Here is a 24313-nt window from a genome sequence, read left to right on the forward strand (position 1 = left end):
CCTGGACCTACCTTGGTTTCCATTTTTAACCATTCAATAAATACCTTTGCGCCTTCAAATGTTAAGGTCAAGAATACTGAAAAGTTATAATGAACGTTACAGTAAATGATAGAAGGAATCTAATATTCCTTTCTTTTGACTAATGGAGCAGCATTTTAAAACTTTATGAACTGTGTTGCAAAGAAAAGCAATGAGTGTGACAGATGGAAACAATCTACAGTGCAACTAATTTTGAATAATTAAGATTGTTCAACTTTGGAGAGAGATGAATAAAAGGTTCATGGTAAAACCTATACAAGTCTATCATACTTCGATAAAGTGGCTTTCTTTCTAAAAATCTTCTTATGATTACACATTTCAAACATTCTGTGCTTATTCCAGAAGAATACCAATCAAGTGGCATTGTCCAGACTAGAAGGGAAATCATGTTTAGTCATAGGGAAAGTAAAAAGTTGAAAACATTGCCCTAGGCAAGGAATAAGATATCTTACAATCTCAAAATATTGATGCAAAGCAAAATATTTTTTCCATAAATATAAAGATTAACTGGAAAGCTAATACCTGTTAAATGCATAAATGTATCTGCTTATGCTACTATCTAATATTTGAAAACCTTAGAAATACACTGACTGTACAGACCTGGAGTGAAAACCTGAGCTTACAGAAAACGTATCTTTTTCCTGTGATTTTAAAGTGGAACCAGATTTCATGCTATAATTTTCATCTATTTAATATTGCATTCTTTTGCACTTCTTTCCCCTTAGAAGCCTATATTAAATGCATATTTTTGTTTATCATTCTTTTTAACCTAAAAAATGCTCATGATTACAAAGTTCTTTCTGGAATATGTATTAAAAACCTGTTGGTTTTCCAAAGGTTCTCCAAAAATTTGTTTGAATTTTTGAGCCAAACTTTAGTCTAATCCCTTTAGACTAAAGTTAGTCTGTCCCTTTAAAGTCAAATCTGAAAGACTTCAAAATAGCAAATTGTATGGAACTCAATCTGTTTACCTGAAAAGGATGAAAGGGTTTGTGCTCCATCTAGATTTGAACTTTTGGTTCCACAGTGTCTAGGTATTTCAAACCAGAGGTTTACACCATTAAGACATGCCACTCATGATAACTCAATCTTTCCTATATTAATATCCATGATAGAAAGATAAATCAATGCCTTGATAAACTAGTAAAAAATATTTTTAAATACTAAATGACAACTATTATGAAAAGTGTCTATCAAAATTGCCATTTCAGGCACAAGAGGTGATATTTATCTTTTTTTTTTAATCATTCTGTACAAATTTCAGAAAAAAAGTAAGTCACTAACAGGAACATTAGTTCGTTCCCTAATGGCACACAAGAAAACTCCTCTTTCATTTATTACCTTTGTCTCATCCCACTTCCAAGGTAATCTTCTTAAGACTACCTTAGCCAACCAAACTGTGAAATAAATCCAATGTACCCTATAACACAGGCAGCCCCAGTTAATATTGTGCAAATTATTTACATCTGAAGGGCCGCGCCTGTCTGGATAGCTGGGCCCGACGCTTCTCTGGACTTGGTTTCTGCTACTCACATCTGTTTCAGCTTTAGACTTTCACTGGTACTCTGCCAGCAGCCACAACTTTTTAATGGCTACAATAAACTACAGAGACTCATCAAATCTTTGTTGTACGTGTTAAAATTATAACCTCTTCAATTAAAATTTTGATTTAAAAATAAACTACAGCATTATCTGAAGAAAAAGTTTGAAAGGGAATGTTTGAAGGAGATACAACATTTTTACATGAGTGATTGTTTCTTTGTTTAAATATAAGAGAAACTAATCACAGGAATGCTTGTTAGAATTCTGCTGCATATTTGTGAGTGATAAAATACCAACATCTGAAAACATTTCCACAACCTTTTTTGTTTCAAATCTTTGCTGTCACTAACTTTATATGTTAATTGGTTTGGATGGGTTTCAAATACATCTTCACAAAGAAGAATTATGAAAACAACCTCAACATAACAATTTTTCTAGATTTTCTATAAATACCTAAGAAAGTGTTTTAGCAAATAAAAATCAGTGATTAAAAGAAAGCTGCAGTTTTTATTTTAAGAGTTATTTAAAGTGTTTAGCTTTTCCTACTTGCTGTCTGTGTCTTTGCAATGTAGAACAAATATGATGTGAATGTCACAGCCTCTGCAGATCCTGCAAGACTAAGATACATGACAGCAGGACTACATGCTGAAAAAGTACAAGATCAAACACAGATCATGTTTCTGCACAAACTAGCCCAAAAGAGGGCAGGCCAAGGGGTTTACAGGGCCAAGCGATGAGAGGAGATAGAGCACTCACTTATGCCCGGGTCGAACAAACAACAACTGATACTTTCCTACCACTCTTAACCTTTGAAACTATCCTAAAGATGGCAGTGACCTAATCCAGCAATTTCTAACTGTAAGGATAAATTATTTTGTAACGGTTTTCATTGCCTTACATTGAAAAAAAATAAACCAATCATCTTGTTCAACTCTGATTCTAAGAGGACTTCCATTTTGATGCAGAGATATAAATGTAAATGGAGAAGCTTTTATAGGCTTTTATGCAGATTCTCTCCCTAAACTCCATTTTCTACACAAAACTGCTTCAGTAAAAGTAGCAACTTTTCCTTAACAAAAAAGACAGCTTAAAATATTCAGTCATCATTTGCTGGATTTATTTTGAAAGCCATATGAAGCACAAAATAAAAATGAAACTGCTCGGAACACTTAGAGAGCAACCCTTCCTACTTTATTTCCACTCAGTACCTTGATTGATAGATGAGTTGGGTTTCTAAGCCCCTCTTTACAATAAACATTTTTAAATGTTTATTTTATGTCCCAGGGCGAAAATATTTTGAACTGGAGCTTTCCATTTCCCTTTGCTGTGCCTTGGCAAGCTGTGTTTTATTTCTACATTAATAGTATTCAAGTCTTTCTTGTAGCTGTTAAATTGTTGTTATACAAGTACCGAAGAAAGTATTTATGTTATGGAACTAACAGATATCTACAGTTAAACACTGTAGTTCTGGAGAAGCCAGAGGAAAATTCACACATAACTAAAGAAAATTTCAGAAAGATTTCTTTGGAGGCCTTTTGATTGTAAAAGGGAAAATTAGTTTTCAGTATCTTTACTTTCATTTTTATTAAGTCATGAGTTTGATTTTTTTTTTCTTTCTAATTTATGTGAGTAATTTGTGCCACAGTGTAAAAACTCTAAATGAATCAACACTATAAACCTAATTAGCAATAAGAAAACCTCATAAAGGTCACATTTTAAATGGCACTTTGTTGTTAGCAGAACAAATGTGAAAGTTCCCAGTTACCTTCTAGATCTCTCTTCAGTTTCCTTAAGTCTTTTATTAGGTCTTCAAACTTAACTTGGGAGGCCTGGAAAAAATCCTGTGGTTCTGGTAAAGGAAAAATACTCTTGTCTGTTCCTGCTTCCTAAACAAACAAACAAACAAACAGGCCACTATGAAAATTGAATGCATTTGCAGTGAAATAAATTTCTTTTCTTGAAACATCATCTATGAAACTCTATTATAAAACTGCAAAAATAATGTATATTAAATCATTCTTGCTAAAACAACATATATATCATTCAAGATGAAATCCTGAGCATTCTGAGTATTGAAACTTCCTTTTAGATGTTGTAAAGCAAACTGTGCTCAATTTAAACTATGAAACAACATTGAGCTCACAACATTTCAGTTAATTTTATATCAATAAAGGTTTAGATAAGGGATTAGAAGTTTCTTAAAAACAGATAACATGAATGCCTATTTTAATGCAACAAGTGATCTTATGCCAAAAGCTTGTGGTTTCACTCTCTCCCAATTCATTAAATATACACACACTTTATAAGCATAAATTGAAACCAATATTTATATATTGCCTGAAGTATTTTATACAGATAAAAATATACAGTTGAAGGTTTATGTGGCTAAATAAATCACATGGGTTAACGTCTGTATGGAACTCCTAAGTATATACCTTATTTTTAGCACAGTAAAAAAAAAAAAATCAGAAGTAAACCAAAACAAAACAAAAAAACTGCACAAGGTTCAAAGCAATATCTCCAATGGAACTTTAACAAGTAAAGTATATAAATGGTATTAACATGACATTGCTGTGTATAAGCATATACTAGTGAATTTAAAATACTACCTGTGCACAGATTTCCATCTGTAATAAAGTAAAACTCATAGGTTGGAGAACTAATTGTTTTGTGAACAAGCAAAAAGTAATATTATTATAAAGATATGAACATTTGGGGGGGCAGAAAGAAAGGACAATGGATTACATTTACACTGTGTCCATTTCCTCCTAAGGAGGATAAACTGTTTTGTTTTACAAAATTCCCTGAAGTAAAATGTCAGCATAGTAGAAAGTTTGCAGAAATATTAAATACATTAATTAGAAAGCATTAGCTTCAGCATTATTAAAAAAGAAGAAAAGAATATATATGTCAATACCCTGAGAACTGAGAAACATTACAGGCTAGACAAAGTTGCTTTTGTTATGAGGCTTTTTATAAGATGGGTACTTAGGTTAAAGTAATGACACTTTATTTCCCTGCTCAAAAAAAAGAAAAAAAAAAGGAAAAAAAAAAAAGAAAAAAAAGAAAAAAAAAGAAAAAAAAGGAAAAAAAAGGAAAGCAAGTACAGTTCTACATATCTGCCAGTTTTTATCTCCTCTACAGCTCAGCCCCGGGAGCTGTTCCACAGGGTCCTGACATACAGACCCTCCAGCATTAGAGACCATAGAATCACAGAATGGTTTGGGTTGGAAGGGGACCTTTAGACCATCTAGTCCAAGCCCCATGCCATGGGCGGGGTAATGTCTTCACTTACTTTAGACTTCACTTACTTTATTCTTAGTCCTGGAAAAAATACTCATGACTACTAACTCATCAATTCAACGTCCTTACATAAGAATTAAAAAAGGAAAAAAAAAAGAAGAAAAAAGAAAAACAAAACAAAACAAAGTATTGTTTGTATTCAACCAGACATAAGGCCATGAAAAATTACACTAGTCTTAGATTCAAAGATTAGGTAAAGGCATCTTCTTAATCTCAAAAATCAAGCAATTACATAGTTAAAACCAATTAATAGTGACATTTTAATTTAAAAGACAATAGTTAAAATTTTCCACTCCAAAACTTTGGGCACTGCTAGTATCTATCAAAAAGCCTCATAAATGTAACTCACTCAAAGCAGCAGCCACACCTCTTCCCACATTTTCAACCTCTAACTTCATCCTCATCTTAAAATACCAACCTGTCCTTGCATTCTGTCATAAGAGAGAAATCATGCTTCTGTCTTCCATTATTACCACATCAGAACAAGATTTACAACGTTACAGTAACCAGGATGTAAGAAGACAGGACTGGAGTGACCACCTGTTCTGTCTGCAACAGTCACAGGCAATTGCCTGTAGTGGTTAGTTCAACAGTTAATGTAACATTTTCCAAAGCCTCATCATAAAACCTATACCAAATTTCAGACCTATTGAGGTCCACAACTATTATAAGAAAGCAAAAGAAATTGATTTTATTTTCCCATCATAGTTACGGTGTTCAAGTTTTAAAAAAGCTAATACAAACACTTCTACAGTCTCCAAAAGAAACCTACTTTTGTAGACACTGATACAGCAAATTAATCTTTTACCTTATCACAATGGCGTAGGTAATATATGACGACATAATCCACAAGATTAATACCACTATCCTAGGAAAAAATAAATATATTATTAAAAATGTGTGTGATTAACACTGTTTCAAGTGAGTGAAAATTTACTCTATTTCAAAATAAATATATTATTATTTTATATGGCTGTGAGAAATAGGACTCACAATATATTCAGCCCTAGCATTACTGACCAAAAAATCAATCTTTAATAACATAGGCTTGATCATACCACCACAAGACCTAGAGCTTCTTTTGGTTCTGAATACCCGGTAAGAAAACATGCACTGGGAGAAGATGTCCCTGTATATTTTTTTAATAATACAAGGCATTACTGAATAATAATATTAACTTGAATAATAATATTAATAATGTTATTCTTGAATATAATATTAACTAAATATTACAGTCACCTCATACATTAAGGTGAACTGAATTTGATTCCTCTAGTCTCAATTCATCTGTAATGAAGACCTGAAAGAGGCATAGATATTCTTCATATTTTACTCCAAATATAAAACCAGACAGCATTTACCTAACAAGTATATTTCATGCCCTGTTGCCTTATAAATATGAATTTTAACACCCTCTTTCTGGAATCACCATTTCCATGGTCCTGCATACAACAACTGTACACATCATCGTTTTATTTTGTTACATGTCATTGGGTCAGCATAGGCCAGATGAACTAAAGGAAAAGCGTAAAGTTGTGACTTATATGTGACACGGTACTGTTCAACAACATAAAAGAATCATAATATAGGGAACTGTATCTGGAATGTCTGAAGGTTTTTTGGATGTGTTTTCATATTGTACATTGACAGGTATCAGGACAAACACTTGTATGTGAACAATGTCTGAATTCCTGTACAGAGCTGCCTCGCCTATAGTAGAGCCTGCAGCACATTATATTTTATTAATATCATATACCAGCAAAATTCTTAAGTAAGCAAGTCATTGCTGTCATGCAGACAAAGCCACTCTGCTTGTCTAACAGTTTTAGAAGACATTGCTGGCAGGTCATGTGACAAAAAGGAACTGAAGTGACTTAAGAACATTTGATTGCCTTTTTAGATTAAAATACACCTGTTATTCTATTTTCTATACGCCAAACTATCAAACCTATTACTTTGGTTTAAAGAGTACTTGCAGAAGACAAAACACAGAGATTTTGAAGTGGTGAGCTACAATTAAAAAAAAAAATCTCTGTATCAAGTAACTTTCTAGGCTCATGTGACAACAAATTACTTTTATGTGGAATAGGAGATACTTAACATTGACTCTTTACCTCAGCTCCTGGAATTCAGCTTGCCGAGATGTAATATTGCTTGCTGGCAATTCCCAAAAAGGGAATAACGAGACACGAGAAGGATACCTTAGTGTTCAAATATACAACACCCTGCATTCTGCTTTCTTGCAGATACGGTTTACCAATTTTCTCTGAGGTTTTGCATCTGCCTGTAGCAGCTGGCCCCTTTGAGTTTTTATGCATTTTGGAGACTAGTCTAAACTAATAATACATTTATTTTGGCTACCAGGAAACTGTAAATACTGTAATTTTTTAGCTTGTTTTGCTAAGGAACAAGTCTTATGCAATTACACTGTCCATCTGTCACTCCTTTTCATAATTCATAATTTTGGAACATGCTGGCTAAATTCAGCCAAATTGGAAAGTCCCAGAGATAATTAAATTCTTACAAGTTTATGGTTAGATAGAAGAGTGAGTCTAAAATCAATACTTCTACTGAGAAAGTCAGGCAAAACTCAGTTGTTTTACATTTTTCTTCATGGCAGCTGGCCAATCAATGAACACCTGAGTACTGGGAAACTTGGCCTGGTTCTAGTTTAGCTGCAGCTTGTACTGTGTCTTGTCCATGAAGTAGGACTGGAAGATAAGTGGTCATAGGGAACAGCTGAACCATTGCAATGAAGAGAAAAGTAAAAATTAGAATCACAGAATCATACAATCACTTAGGTTGGAAAAGACCTTTAAGATCATCGAGTCTAACCATAAACCTAACACTGCCAAGTCCACCACTAAACCATGTCCCTAAGTGCCACGTCTACACCTCTTTTAGATACCTCCAGGGATGGTGACTCCACCACTTCCCTGGGCAGCCTGTTCCGGTGCCTGATAACCCTTTCAGTGAAGAAATTTTTCCTAATATCCCATCTAAACCTCCCCTGGTGCAACTTGAGGTCGTTTCCTCTTGTCCTATGAATTGTTACTTGGGAGAAGAGACCAGCACCCACCTCACTACACCCTCCTTTCAGGTAGTTGTAGAGAGCGATAAGGTCTCCCCTCAGCCTCCTCTTCTCCAGGCTAAACAGCCCCAGTTTCCCCAGCTGCTCCTCACAAGACTTGTGCTCTAGACCCTTCACCAGCTTTATTGCTCTTCTTTGGACGTGCTCCAGCACCTCAATGTCTTTAGCAGACAAAGGACTCAAGTCCATTGGAAAAACTTTCATTAATACAGCTGATCCCTGAACAATTCATTAAACTTGCTTTTACACTTTGTTAATGATGGTATTCACAAGTAAAATAAAAAGCTCCCTAGATATACTGCTTTCCTGACATTGCCTGTCTCAGAAACGCATTTCTACATACATGAAGCATAACTGGAAACAAAAGCTTAAAATCTAGCTTTCTTATAGTTCAAGACAGCACTTCACATAGGAAAAGAGGAAGAACATGAAAGAACAGGTTTTTTTCTCACCCTCCAAATCTGTACCAGCATCAGCAGAAAATACTTCCTATTCTTTGCTGCTTCATATATCCCCGTGGTGTCTAGGTATGCTTTGGCAAAGAACGACTTTGAGCAGTGTTTCCATTGCCTAGATTACCTAGCACCTCCTCCTCCACCCTACTGAAATAAGGAACAAAGTAACCTCATCTCAAAAGGTGTCCAGAGTTTGTCTGAGCCCAACTTTGATCCTAGCATGACTAATCAAAAATGTGCTAGTGGTTCTCAATTTTTGACAAAATAATTTACAGCCACCTATGAGCATTTTCTTGTGCACGCTGTTCAGAATTCATGTCCTACATCCATTCAACTGCCAATTGAAAAAAAAAAAGACTGAAAATATCTTGTTGGGTCTGACATACCTCTTTGAAGAGGATTAAAATCCTGTATATTATATATTTATATTCCTTACATATAATTCCTTAGTGTATACGCTACACTGAACCTTTACTGATATGACATTTTTAAACCTGATTCTTAAAACATTTTTACTCACACAGAGCTACCTTAAGTTAAGACCAAGAAAAAAGAATGGGGACAGTTAATGGAAAAGACTTCAGCAGTCTGTGCTCTCTCACTTCTCCCTACCCTACTGTAATTAAGTCCCTACTAGGAAAAGAGACACAGAGAAGTTCTTATGTAAGTTAATTATCCTAGCGGTACTGAATAGGAGAAATTGGAGATTATGGAAATATGCACATGGACAGGAGGAGGTGAAAAGTTGGGAGAAAAAAGCATGAAAATGGTATAAAGTGCCTTGCTCTTTCAAGCAAGAATGGAAAGAAATAAGAAAAAAATAACTTTTGACAGATGACGGAACAAAAAAAAGATCACTTGAGAAAAATTATCTTTAATTAAAAAAGAGTACTTACTCTGCTTTTGACATCCTTTAGTTTGGGGAGTATTTCCAAACCAAATCCATCAGCTTGACCTCGGGTCCTGTTCCCGCCATTCATATAATTTCCAAAAGCCAGAATCAAACCTAAAATTTCCTTTACACTTGTCATATTCAGCAAAGCCTGGAAAATGGATACTAGTCTGTAACTTCCATTGGCACAAAAATTCTAATCACTAATATAAAAAAGCTTTTTTTATTTTATTTTTGCTAGAGGTTTTGTTTCTTGTATGTTTTTACCTCTGTAGGGACAAGAAGCTAAAACTGGTACAAGAATCAAGCACTTAAGCATTTATTAGAGTGTATCTGCCTAAGATACTATGTTTAACTTAATCCATATGAAGCAATGTCATATTCAGTCTGCTTCTCATTGGTTCTGATGCTCTGGAAATTCACATTTCTGGACCCATACTTAATGCAGGTATATCAGGGCTAAGGACTAAATTACTATGCTCAAAACAGAAAAGAAATCTAGAAACACTTTGGAGAACTAATAAATTATTTTAATTTACATATAAAGACATCTATCTTGTCAATCAAGAATCTGAGGCTGGGCCTAATTCTTAACTATGTAGCCTTGTACTACATACTGGATAAATCAATTGTAGTGTAAGCTCCTCATAAGTAAACTGAGGGCAATATCACTCTCTCTATCTCATCTTTGGGCAGGAAACACTAAATAACTATTTTTATTGTTAGAATATGCAAAGAAATCCAAAGAGGTAGGTAGAGCATGGGTACTTTGTGTCAGCAAAGCTGATCAAAAGCTAATCTTCAAACTGGAAAAAAAATATATTTAAATACTGTCCTGGCCAGGATGTTATACCTTTAGGTCACTATTTAATTTTTCTTTTAATTCTTATCTCATTCTACTTTTCATGTTTTTGTTATAATTTCAAAATCTTGTCTTTAGTCATTCATAGTATAGAAATCTTAGGTAAAGCTTTGTCAGGTACTAAAAAATCTGCTGTATCAGGGTTAACAGAAATGTATAGATACCAGGGGAAAGTAATAAGCTAATGAAAGTGATAGGCATCTATTGCTGATGGCATCAAGAGTGATATGCAAAAAAAAAAAAGTAAGTATGCAGGGCCCTGTACTAAGCTAGTCTGATATTTAATTTCTATTTTATGGAGGTTATCTGTTACTCTACTTAATGTGCAAAGTAATAAAAATCTGCCACTTAAATAAAAATTGATTTTCCTATGTAGAGTATAGGGTATCACACACAAGTCACCTTCCCTTTTTCCTCCTCCTTTTGTTCCTACAAGCAGCTAAAAAATTTAATATACTTTTATTTTCCTGAAAAGCCAATAACCAGGCTTAAGATTCATCACTTATGGTACAAAAAGAAGCATGAATACTCTATATTTATGTTTTTATTTAGCTTTCATTAGGATTTACCTTGGAAACACGAGTTATGATATCAACTTTCCGGTGCACTGACGTTATCCCTTCAGAGAAAACTGACTGGAAGATAATACACTGAGCTCGTTCTGTGAAGTTGGGGATCTGAGATAACTCATATAAAAATCTGTGGAAAAAAAGAGTATTAATGAATCTTTATATTTCTTGTCTGTGGGGTACATAATGGATCAAAGATGTAGTATCATAAAATATACATGCAATCTTTCCTACTATGAATCAAATCTGACCATTTATAATTGTTCTATCCTTTATGCACAATGTGTTAAGAAATCATATTAAGAAAAAGGCAAGACATTAATCATTATCACATTAATCCATTAATCCACTACCACAGCTGCATCACAATGAATAGAAGAATCATAAACCTAGTTCATAGGTTAAAAAGAAAAAAAAAGAAAAATAAAAGGAAAGACATAGAGAAAGACTATTTACTGTTTTCACTCATGTGTTTTTGCTTCCCTTAAAAATGTGCCCAGCAATACAGAACTCAGTATATTCCTACAAAGTTATTTCATAATATAAAACATCTGCCAAGAAATTTCTTCTGCTGCTCAGCCTCAATTTTCTTTCACTAATTTGCACAACGCTTCCAATTATATAGCAGCAAGTTTTATGGTAATGCATCTAGCCGTGTATTTAGCTCTAAAATATTTGCAGATTCTATCTCTCTTCAGTCACTGTTCAGCAAAGTTACTAACTCTTTATCTGTCCTCATATGTACACTTTCCTCATGAGTCTATTCCAGCTTTCTTCCTTTAACTCTTTGTTAAATTAAAATAAATAGAAGCATATTCAACAACTGCAGTTTGGATATCACAAACTGAAAGCATCCCTAAGGCATGAGTAATTCCTCCCTTTTCTTCCATTTAAAATGTAAGAGCTTGGCTAAATACAAGAAGCTTTAGCATTTCTTATAATAACATGGTTTGCATAATTTGCTTTGTGGGTTTTGAGTCTAGGATTTCAGCGATACACATGCTTTCTTGGAATCCAGAAACAAGCTGTCTTTTGCTCCAATATCACTTTAGAAACGTTCTTCTAATCTCCTGTCTACAGATATCCTTAGATCCCCCTTAATGTAATGCCATAAAGATTCTTCTACCTCACTGAATTATGGGAAATTCTGTGAACCATTATTAGCTTGGATACTTATTAAATTTATTGTAATTATTTAAGCTGATACACCTGATTTCTCCAAATTATTTCTTTTTCATAATAAATAATGCCAGTATCTTAAAATCCGCTTTAAAAATTTCTCATGCATGCAATGCTTTGCTGAATACATAGTGACTATCCAAAAAAATCAGCAAAATCCACCTGTGGCTGGTGTGAAATACTTTGTTTTAATTGGAATATAATTTTCTTCCTTCTTTTTCTTTCTTGCCTAATGAAAAAAATCTATCGTGAGAGAAGGATTGGGGAGGCCCGGCTTGGCTCTTACACTTAAGCAGTGGGGAAAAAAGGAAATGCCAAGCTGGTATTAATAAAAATGCTTCCTATTGGGAATGAATGGTATTGCCTAGAAAAAAAAGAGGATACTTTGCACTTTGTGTGAGAGAAACAAAAGAAAGAAAAACCCAAACTGCTTCACTAAAGTTCTAACATACATATTTTTAAAAGTTTAAATTTAAAAAGTCAAATGACACATATTCTTGCCTTCCCTTGAAAAGGGAGCTATCTCCCACACTGCCAGTCATTGGAATACAACATAATTGTGCCAAGAGTTAAAAGAGCATCAGCATAAAAAGAAAATGTCTCCAGATTTTGGAATTCCAAGTATTCATTGTAAATATCCAGACAGAACACTTATAACTAAAATCTGTCACAAAAAAGAATCTTCGTGACTACAAATGTAGTTACTAAACACAAAGTCATGGCGTGAATCTGTGGTTATCAAAGACAAACCATGAATCCAGGTGGAAAAAACTTTTGGAGGAAAAGAATATTCTTAGTTCGGTCTTTTTTGCAATTTTAGTCTGAGAAAAGTATGATTTTGACTTAATGTAATAATGACATGACTGTGACATAGCTTTTTGATGGGTTTCTCATTGCTACACTTCTTATGGCCTAACGTAAACATAGAGAATTTGCTGTTCATCTCCGTGAGGTCCATTTTACTCCTCTTCTGCAGAAACTGTAAATAAAAAAATGCATTTACTTGAGAACTCTTTTATTCTACCAGAATCTTGTAGTAAAGGACTTGAGAGTACTTTGAAACCAGGCAAAGGTTACCGTGTTGTTAGTGTAACAGAACATTCTTCCAGAAGATAGACAAAGAAGGCTGATTCTGTGGAGGTAAACTATTTATCAGTTCACATTTATCCACATTTGAAGAATATAAAATTTAGAAATAATTTTGGGGAAAAAAGATGTATCTAATCCCGCAAGCTTCTAAGTAAACCGGCAGGATTTAAACTGAAGTCAGAGGGAAGTGGTCTTCAAAGAGAAGTAAATGGCATTACTTGGACAGCAATTATTAATAGCTCACTACTTCCTGAATTCAAACTACATACAAAACACGAAAGCTCTATACCCTATTTTGCTACTATTTCCTTCATTAGTATTTCTCCTATTAGTATTTCACAGTAGAGAGGACTTCACAGAGATTATATTACAACTAAAAGGGTCTTCTTGGAAACTAGCTAAAGCATTTGTATCCTGCTAGCAAAGGCCCAAACTGTGGTCAATTGTGCATATAAATCTTTAACATGTCAATGAATATTAACATTTTAACAAGTATTATCATGAAGCATAATTTAAGGGGGTATTGTCATGTTGCTGTCATACTTACAGTTTGTGCCAACAAGAGCAAATTTAACATGCCAGCAAAACAAATCAAAATCGCATGTGCAGGAGAGCATCAGTGATACCACTAAAGCTTTCTATTTGCCTGGTAATCCAAGCATTAAAAAATGGCAAAGGTTTCCTTTAGACTTTGGTGAATTCACATCAATAGTTTCATTATATGAATAACTATTGCTAGTATTCGCGACCATTTGATAAATGGTTTGGTTTGCACTTTTGTTCTGATCCTCATTAAAGAAAATACATGAGGCATATGCCCTGTAGCAAATATTTTTAATCACACATACAAATGTAGCACTTTTCTTTCTTTAGCCTTTTATGGAATTAATATGCATAGTACAGTTCCAACAAATCTCCAATTCTGCATTTAGGTTGACTTGAAGGCTTGACTTGGACAACAAAACCAGCAGCACCTGATCTACTCAAAGGGCATTATTTTGAAGGTCCAATAAAATTTACATAAGTGCATCATTAGCAAATTGTTTCCCCCTTGAGGCAACATTTTAAAAAGCTAGTTTTCTTAACCTATGTAGTTTAATAATAGGGTAAAAATGGGATAATTAAGACTTGCAAAGAGAACACAAAGAGTAATAATTGATAAAAAAGTTAGCTTTTGTCTTTGACACTACTATTTCACTCTGAATCATCAGGTGTAACTGCTTTATTTACAGTTCTTTACTTTTAATTATGGAACAATGATAGCATAAATCCAACTTTGTGTTTAATGAAGATCAACCTCTCTCCACTATAATTTACAAAAACAGACAACCTTTTGTAACTCTAGAGCTCTACATGATTCGTATTCTCCAGAACACAAAATGCATTAATATTTATTTCACTCAGACATACAGCAAACAGACTGCTAAAGATTCAAGCTCTGGAAAACATCAACTAGTCACACAATGTATTCTTATGCCCCAAGCCAATGCAATGAAAGCCATGGATATGGGATGCAAGAACAAGCTAGTATATACACTTTTCAGACATTTGTCTTAAGTCTTACTCAAGAATGACAGCCACTCTTCATCAAGAGTAAACGTGATTGCCTTATCTCCCAACATGAAAATGTAATACTTCTGACATCAACCAATCATATACTATCTCTGCTGCTTCAGTTCTTCCTCCCCCTACCCTTTCTTATGCCAAAGACAGCAGAAAAGACAAAAACAGACATGAGGAAAGGAAGGAAGATGGCAGAGAGGCCTCAGGGCGGGAAAATGCACTGTGATTAGAAGAGGATGGAAGTACAATGGGAATAGTAGCAAAGTAGCAGAAGACAAACACCACTGGTAGGCCAAAATCTGAAATCAAATGGATACACTAAAATAAAATTCAGGATTACCACTCTGCTCATGGATTTTTGCGATTTTCACATTGGTCTAAGGTTTGTTACAACAGAAGGAGCAATACTTAAGAATTTTTTCATCCTAATAGTCATCACTGTCCACAACAATTGCAGAAGATGAACTGTGGAATCAACCTTGTAGGCCTTCAATCAGCATGAGCAGAGCATACATTGTCTCTTTGTCACAGGACTCACCAAAACCCTCTGTTGGCGTAGCTCTTTCAAATAATCAACAACCAAAATTAGTCTGGCCCTGCTTTATGACACATTAATTTAGCCCTAAAAGCTCTGAAGGAAGGATATGCCTTTTACAAATACGAGAATGGGAACACAAATTTTTATTGATTCAAGGCTACATATGAGTTCTGGTGGTCCAAGTTGATGTCATAAGATCTGTCATGCCTGAAAAAGTTATGTGATAAAGGCAAAGTTTACATTATACCTTGAAATACACAAATAAGCTAAACATTAGCTACCCAAAATTATGTATCAAGATCCCTTTTAACATAGCAGCAAAGGACTATATTATATAACAATAAAATTTAAAAAAAAAAAAAAATCTTACTGTTCTGGTTTATCCAGAAGCTTCAGTTCCTCCTCTTTTGAAGTCTGATAATATTGCTTTATCTTCTCTAGTTCATCCTTTTGTGCTCTCTGAGTGAATTAATATAAAGTAATAACTAATTAATAACAAATTAATAAATTACTAATTTACCTGTTTGTCTGCAAGTAACAATTATACTTTTTATTGGGAAACATTTAGACTATGCAAAAGAGTGAGGCATAAAGATTCATGACAAATTCCTTCAGTGCCTTGCAGTGCCATTTACTACTAATAGCCACAAAGCGGAGCATCCTTGTAGAACACAGCACTGCAAATATTGCTATAGGATGCTTCACACAGTTTAGGTCAGAGAGGTAGCTCTGATATCTCTACAGCCAAGTGTACATGTATTCTTCCACGCAACTTCAGAGTCACACAGTTCATGAATGCTATATACTTAGTCTACAGAGCAACTTGGGTAAGAACAGGAATGCACTAGCTCGAGTTAACTGTTTTAGGCACTTACATCTTGAATGAGAAAAATTCAGCATGTTAGCACAAAACACGCCTTAAGTAAGGGCAGTTATTTTTCAGGCAGTTCATGAGAGAACACTGCTAGATGTTACACCTTTTGTTACATTTTAACCTCATTCCAAAGGCATTCCACTGTTTTAAATTTGTGACATTTAAGAACTAAGCCAGTAAGAGAAATAAGCATGTCAATGGGTATTTTTTTTGTTACCTATTTTATTATTGTTAAATTCCCCAAAGACTTTTTCTATATAAAGTCTCTAGTCTAAAATGACAACATAAAATAAAACTTTACTTATTCTGTGTCTGAAATGCTACGGTAATTAACCACAGCTTTACTCCAGCTTACTTACATTTTCATATAGTGCTTCCAGTGTTTCCAGATCTACTACGGAGTCATCAACACAAAGTATAGCTGTATAGAATACAATCACAAATTAGATGCTAGAAAACATACTTAGGAGTTCAACTCTGTTTCCTGAGAAATGTACTAAAGAGATCTGACCTAGCTAAAGGACATATTTGTATCCAGTTAATATTTTATTATTTTCAGCATTTTATTTTTGTTCTGACTTCAAGTCAAGGCACTCAGGAACCTACTATGAACTCTGTCTCAGGAGACTGGAGCTCTACTTTTCCTCTCCAGTATACTCAGCAGTCAAAGATATGACCTGCCACGTACTCAGCTGATTGTGTAGCTAGCCAGGCAGGAGAACATGGGAACAACTGATACCAGACAATGAACAGCACGGATTTCATGGTAGCTTAGAAGGCTGGATAGGAACGAATTGAGAGTTAGGGTATTTAGGTCTTGCTATGTGCATGGGAGATCAGGTAGATATGAAAAAGGGAGATCTGCTTGTCTTGGGGCTAGCAATCTTGGGAAGCAGACAGAAAGACAAAATTGCAAGATTTTCAAGTTGCAAATTTGCAAGCACAAAAGACTGCGCTACAGATTTTTAAGGTATCTTCATAGAGCAGCTCACGTTTGAGCTGGCTTTACCCAATGGAAAACTACCCACATGACAATTTCCAGATAAATACTTTTAAACATCACACAGAGACACCTAAATTATACTCTTCAATGATTAATTACGCTTCCTTACCAAAAATGAAAAGTCTCAAAATGTTTCCTGTCTTAGTTCCAAATGTTACTACATTTGGAATATATGGCATTAGGTGTTTCCAACATTTGCAAATCCCATTACAATTTAGGCAATGTATTGGGACTCTTCTGAAAACTAAATAGGATTGGTTCATGGTGCTTTCTAATGCTCTCTAATGTTAAATTCCAGTAAGCTAAGAGATGTACAAGGGAATAGAAATAACTTTGGATGTTTAATTTTTCTGAAACCAGCATCAAGACTCCTAATGGGACTGGGCACAATTTCTGAACTCCTGACTTATGTTTAAATGTTACTGGGAACATTAATCCCCAAAGAATCCAGCTTAAGGTCTCTACCAATTTTCCACATAACCAGTGACTCATCGTTAGCTAGTACCTGATAACTTTTAATTTCAACTGTATTATATTTCTTCAAAGGAAACTTGACTGCTTGTGAATTTAGAAGATTTTAAAAGCTCTTGCTGCATTTGCAATCCGTGTTTGAAAGGGGCAAGGCACACATCTTTAAATAATTATTTAAAAGTAATAAGCTTTCGCCTGCTCTTCCACCTACCCCATGATTTTACATTGTGAAATTAACCAGCAGGCTAGTAAATTTTCTCTGTGGCAGGCTAATTAATTTTATTAAAAGGTCCAATGACATTTAGAATGCTTTAAAATTTTGCCTGTCAATTATGATTCCATCTCTTGACATTACACCTTGGTTAGAAGTAAAGAATTATACAGAAGACAGTATCAGTGAAAAAAAGCAGTATCTCCAACTTTTTGTCTTATTGAAAAGATTGAAAAAAAGCTCAAGAGTGTAACTAAATGTAAAGCCTGAATGACCAAGCTTGACAAAAATATTTGTTTAAAGAAAAATCATTAGGGATTGAATCTATGAGATCATCTGTTGGCTTTTGCAAGCTGGTTCCATGAGTTGCATTATCTTCTGTATTAGCCAATGAAATTTCAAAAGAACGTAAGTTATTGGAAAACCTATTGGAAAACTGGTTTCACAGTCCAATATATTTAATTGTTCAGATTTTAAAATACACATATTGAGTTAAAAAACTTCCTCTTGTGGTTTCACTTTCATCCTATTTTGGAATATTCCAAAATCTGCTTACAAGGAGAAATCTATTTGTCCAGAGTTATCTAGAAAAGCAACTTATTGGAGGTAATTCGAACTTGTACTAGAAATGCAAAACATGTAACTAACAGTAGATTTTTTTAGGTACAGAACTATTACAGTGAGAGGAAGTAGTTTGAAAAAAAGAACACTTTAATAAGAACATCAAGATTTGTACATTTAACTGTAATTTTCAGGCAGATATTTGTCACAAAAAAGGCCTCAAAATAGCAAAGTGGGCTTTAATGCTGTATTTTCTTATCCATGTTTCTAACAAATCAGTATTGTTTTGAAGTGTCATGATAAAGCAAAAAATATTTGAGATCAAACTAATAAAATGCAATCTGATAAATGAACACATTTTTAACAGAATAATTAATAATCAGTGTTACGAGACATTAATATGAATTATTTTCTCTTTTGGACAAGTACGATTGTATAAAAGTACTGAGAAAATATTTTGGGATTTGCTTGCTATACAACCTGTCTTGCTATTATTGGCTCTGTCCATGCAGACAGGCTGCAGTTAAAAATCTAGCTATATTACTCAATTCAATGATAGCTGGACATCTTAGGATGTTAGTGTACATAGAGACACACTCCCAAAAAGTCAGAAGTACTCCAAAATCCACACAGATTCCTTTATTTCATCTTAATGTATTTTAATATCTTTATCTTTGCCCTTATATCTTTTTTCATTCACACTGATCAAACTTAATGCCAGACACATTTGGAGCGGAAGACAAAAATGAAAACGTAAAATTATGAAGATTGTCCCATTTTTAAAAAAAGAAGCATTGATTTTGAAAAGCTGGAAGAAATCCCTGAATTCACAGGTGTCTTAGTATTCTTCATATTCTTAAAATACAGCATGTGCAATATATTCACAGTATGTTGTGTAAATTAACTTGAATTGGGGCAGCTGAAAAAAACCCATTACACTAGATCAAAGAAACTAATTATTTTACTTAGAGTTACGAGGAACAAAAGCTTCTCTAATTTTTCTGCAAAAAACAAACCCCAGTTTTAATCGTATGTATATTAACATTATTAAAATGAATAAAAGCCTTCAGAAGCTTTTCAGAATGCTCTTCCTATACAGTGAATTTAACCATGATACTTTACTGCATTAAATCTCATTATATCAAGACTCACATAAGTGTAAGTAATATAGGTGAAGTATCATAAATCTACAAAAGAGGCTCCAAAACAATTAATAGCTATTACAATATCAATCATCATCGGTGGTTTTTACTTTTATCTTGCCTTCTAGTTAGCTGTCTTCCTTACACTGTCAGTTCAGTTAGAATATTTCACCTACACCTCACAATATGCCGAAAGGAAGTAGACTCATGCTGTGAAAAGCTGGTAATTTTATTGGGTTCCTCTACCTTTAAAAAATCTGTTACTTGGCCAAGTCTGGTTTCTGAGATCCTTTTTTGCAGGGAAATTGAGGCAAACATTTTTATGTGGCCTATGGTGTCTGCTCACAACAAGAAGAATTTATATACACAAGGATCATTAGTGCAGGGTTGCACCCATTAGGATATAATAACCGTCAGCTAGGACAAAAAACAGATCAGCATCATGCATTCAAACTAACAGGCACACATAAAAATACTTGCCAACTACGTTTCACATACTAAGAGTATTGCTAGGAATATAAACTTGTACCAAGGGTTTTTAACAGACTCACTTTTTAAAAATGAATCGAACTGTAAAAACAGATTCCCTACTGCACAGATTTTTCACATACTCTGTTTTATCACTTCAAAAATGTAAACCAAAGAAAAGCTGAGTGTGTGCAGTCTACATACAACTGTAGAACTTAGAGGCTAAATTTGAAAAATACAGTTCTCTCCTCTTGACCAGCTTAAATACAAACAGTCTTAAGGCTGACTCTGATATACAGCCTCACTCCTACTAAACACATTTTGGTTAAATCAGGATTTAAGTCCTGCTGACAGAGCTTACATATATTCAGCAGTATCAAACCACTTAATGTGACAATTAAACTATGAAATATGAAGAAATCACCTTAACTGCTCCCTAATGATAAAACAGAAATATGTTATTTAAATAAAAAGAACTTGCCAAAGGTACATTTATTTGACCTGGAAGTACTTTATTGTTTTATGTAGTACATTCTGCTGAGTAAGGCTTGATTTCATAGGAACGCGAAGCTTGTCACTGGGAAATTTAAATTAAATTATGACTGATCTAGTCAATTAGAAAAATGACAACAATTGTTAAATACTTATCCCTACTTGGCAAAACTGCCTAAAATAACCAAATCACTCTGGTTTACTTCTGACAAATTGATATGTTCTAAACTTATTTAGAGGGTTTTCTCCAGTATTTAACTATCACGCAACACAAAACCCCAATAAAATATACATTACAAAGAGGCACCATGGGCACAATGTAGGTTTAGAAGACTAAGAAAGACTAACCCCTGCAAGAAGTCATGAGCAAAAGACTCTGGCGCTAATGTTAACCTACCCACATCAGGCTGGATGCCCAAGGCAGATTCACAAAAACATATGTTGTGAATTTTCCAGAACAAAGAAAATAACTTTTAAAGAAAATTGTTTCCCAACTTCTGAGATGGGCATGCAGCTATCTCTATACTTCACGCATAGTATACAGTATATATAGAATGCATACATGTAGTATTCTGTGTAGGTGGAAAAGTCACACAACTTTGGAACAACAATCTTTAAACCTTTATAATCTATGCTTCCATCCTGCAAAATATTTTAGTTGAAACCCCAATAAAACTCTGTTCACATAGTGCAAGTAAGAAAGATTCCAAAGCATTTATCTTTATCCAGAAGTATTTACAAAATATAATAGAGAAAGGAACTGTGAAACTATTTGTGCTGCATGATATGGTTAAAACACAAACTGGGATTCAGAATTCTGAGCGCATCAAGGTCTGCAGATCAGAGTTCCTTTGAAATAGTTTGCCTTATACATATAAAACATAGTCTTTCAGATGCTAAGAAAAGTGCATGGTTAACAATGATGTTTTCTAAAGTGTAGATGTGCCATAAATGATAAATTGCACTAAGACAGTGCAACCTATTTCTATAACTTCTATGGCCTCTCATTAGACCACACAGAAATCCCAGGATGATTAGAAACACAGTATAGAATTAGAATGATTATTGGACTGAGCAGCAGTCTGGGTGAGTTAATCTGCTGTTCACATTCTTCCAATTATTTACTCCAATATGTTGACAATGGAGGGTAAATCACAGAGTTGGAGAAGACCCATCAAACACTTTTCAACTGGTTGACTGACATTGTACAGTAGTATCATAACAGCGTTGTTTCTAGAAAGTTGGTCCCCTCCTACAATGCCACGCAAAAAAGTTTGACGCAGAGTGGCACAATAGTTACGTGCATTGTTCACCAGCAGAATATAATTACTGTGACACTATAATAAAAATATATTCCACATTTGAGAAGCAACCAAAAAACCCCCAATAATGAAGGTGAATCTACAAAAGCAGATAGCATGACCTAGGCTTTTTAACAAAATTCATTCTAATCCATCCCGTCTAAGTGTGATCAAATACATTTCTCTAATATTTTAAAGCTTAATGTGCCTCTGCATAGATAATTTACATTGTTGGTGAACATAAGAATGTTCCAAAAGCACAATAAACATACCACGTCCCCATACATGCTGTTACAGGTTGGCCAGTGCTACTCTGATTTAATAAATGGAGTCTCAGACATTATATTTAATTGCTTAAAATCTAGGAAAGAAAAAAAACCCAACAACTAAATTAGCATTAGAAATAGTCTCAATGCCAAGGATCAGCGTTAAATTCTCCCCTTTGCCATATAGGCTAAGTTCTGTCAATGTTGCAGTGCTACAGTGTTAAACTCTTGCCTTGGTAAATGTACTAGGAAAGCCTGCAGCTGTTCTGCATGGAGTAATATGGCACTTTATTGCCACGAAGAGTGCAATAAGCTGTAAAGTGTGCATCTGGTGTGATCTACCGCATCTCATAGATTTGGTCCCAAGGAAAATATACTAGCATGTACGACCATCTAGTTAATGCATCCTGATGGAAATCAGGGGTATTAGACAGTGATCTATTTCCAGCAATGTACAGAAGCAGAACTTCTGGTGCCCCGCAATTTTAGTGGCAAAAGGCAGGTACTATGGAGGTAGGGAGGGATTTGGGAGAATCACTCTTTTAGACACAGGCATCTACATTTTATCTACATCCCATTTTCTGCAACTAAAACTTTTTTTCATCTGGGCTGCCCCACAATTTTGCCAGTTTTGAACAAAGACCTCAGTAGCTTATGGGAAGCTGGCACAGATGACATACACTGCAGAAAACAATATTATTATGCGTTTTCCAGTATACTGCTACTGCTAGCTACTGTATTGGGAACTGCCTGAGTGACTGGAATGTTACCCTGTAAAAAGCTGGGACCAGTGTCCACAGAAGGTCTTCGCATACAGTTGTAATCAGCATTTCCCATTAGAAACAGAAGTGAAACACCTCACTGTGGAGTGAGTTGTAATATTTCAACAGCAAAGCCATACAAGTAGTCTTGAGCCACTAGTTTCTCTCAAGCTGTAATATTTCAGCTGAACAATGATAGGAAAAGTAAAACAGAAGTGCATTGATACGAAATGGAGATTACTTCTCTAAGTGTGTAGTGTTAAAGCATGTTCCGTACCTAACAGCTGATCTCCACTATTCCTCATCTCTTGTTTATAAAGAATAATAAAAAAAAAAACAGAGAAGAAGCCTTGAAATAATCTCAAACCTATGCACAATTTGATTATTGCTATTTGTTTTTTAAATATAAATACAGATCCTATATAGCATACTGAGACAGACAGAATTTCTGTCTGCTGCTTCTGCTCAGGAAACAAATATTATTAATAGTGGTCCAATCAGAAACCACATTACCCTTTTCAGTACCGGATTCACCAATAAAATTTCTTAGTGTTCTCAGAACATTATAGCACCTAGGACTTCTCCTCCTCTCCCACCTACCAAAAAGCTATTAGGACAGGTGCAGCATGACAATGTTAACTTTCCCTCTGCATCATATCATCCCAACAGTAGCCAAAAGAATCATTCAGTCTTACATTGTCTTCTCCCTAGACTGTACTCAGATAGAGCAAGAATTTAAATTTATCGGCAAAGGATGGACTTCACTCTCTCAAACAAACATGTGTGGGAGATTCCCTTCTTGAAGTGTGGCAGCTGGCTCATTATCAAATGCAAACTCAAACATCTGGGTGCCAGATATGGTCACTCACTTGTTTTGCACTGCTGAGCTATCTACAGAATACGCTGTGAAGCTGTTTAATTTGAGAGGGTAATCCTATAGATGCAGAAATCTCACACTATTTTAAAGAAGGATGTAATTTTTCTTGTGATTACTCTTGTTTTGTCTTCTCTACAATTTTGCATGCCTCTTTATGCATAGGGCAGTTCATTTGAGAACAGTTTTTCTCTATCTGCATTTCTGTAACTGCTACTTAAGGCAGAGTAACCAGTACACTATACATGGACAGCAAATTCATTTGTACATGGCTCTTCAATAAACATGGTCAGAAAAACTTGAAATAAAATCAGATACCCTTTTTCTTTTTTCATTTCAACTTTCTTTTGCTTCAGGTTTCTTCATTCCCTGTTGCAAGCTGCCAAAGAACATTAACTTTTCTCTTCCTTGTCTTTCACATACTGAATTATGCAGTGGAAATTGGCTTGAGAAAAGGGATGAGTGCTTAATTTTCATGTTTCTTAGAGGTAGCTCTTTGTAACTTCACTTTGTTAAAAAAAAAAGAACTTTGACATTCATCACCCAATGGTCATATGCTTTTCTGGTTAGGCATTGTCATGAGCTATTCAGCTTATTATGATCTTTTTTCACCCAGTATGTTGACTATAGCCGTCTTCAAAGAATTTGTCTACTGTTAGGCAGGACTGCACACAGATTTAACTTAAACAAAATACTAGGGGATAGACACACACTAAAAGAGAAACAACCATAATTCTACTTTTGTCTTCATTGTAGTATGCATTTCT

At 34.6% G+C, this 24313-nt stretch overlaps 1 protein-coding gene across 6 annotated transcripts in view; it reads right to left on the minus strand.

Annotated features, from left to right (window-relative positions):
* Nucleotides 1-24313, minus strand: part of FMN1 (formin 1) — a 209578-nt gene that overhangs the window by 62376 nt on the left and 122889 nt on the right. For all 6 annotated transcript variants that reach the window (XM_069784109.1, XM_069784110.1, XM_069784107.1 and 3 more), the window contains 6 exons: nucleotides 16356-16417; nucleotides 15493-15581; nucleotides 10754-10883; nucleotides 9327-9473; nucleotides 5693-5752; nucleotides 3347-3467 (listed from right to left, as the gene is read on the minus strand). In XM_069784109.1, coding sequence (XP_069640210.1) covers nucleotides 3347-3467; nucleotides 5693-5752; nucleotides 9327-9473; nucleotides 10754-10883; nucleotides 15493-15581; nucleotides 16356-16417 — 609 coding nt within the window. The remainder of the gene's footprint in view (nucleotides 1-3346; nucleotides 3468-5692; nucleotides 5753-9326; nucleotides 9474-10753; nucleotides 10884-15492; nucleotides 15582-16355; nucleotides 16418-24313) is intronic.

This window comes from Haliaeetus albicilla, chromosome 5 (assembly GCF_947461875.1).
Source record: "Haliaeetus albicilla chromosome 5, bHalAlb1.1, whole genome shotgun sequence".
Lineage (NCBI taxonomy): Eukaryota > Metazoa > Chordata > Aves > Accipitriformes > Accipitridae > Haliaeetus > Haliaeetus albicilla.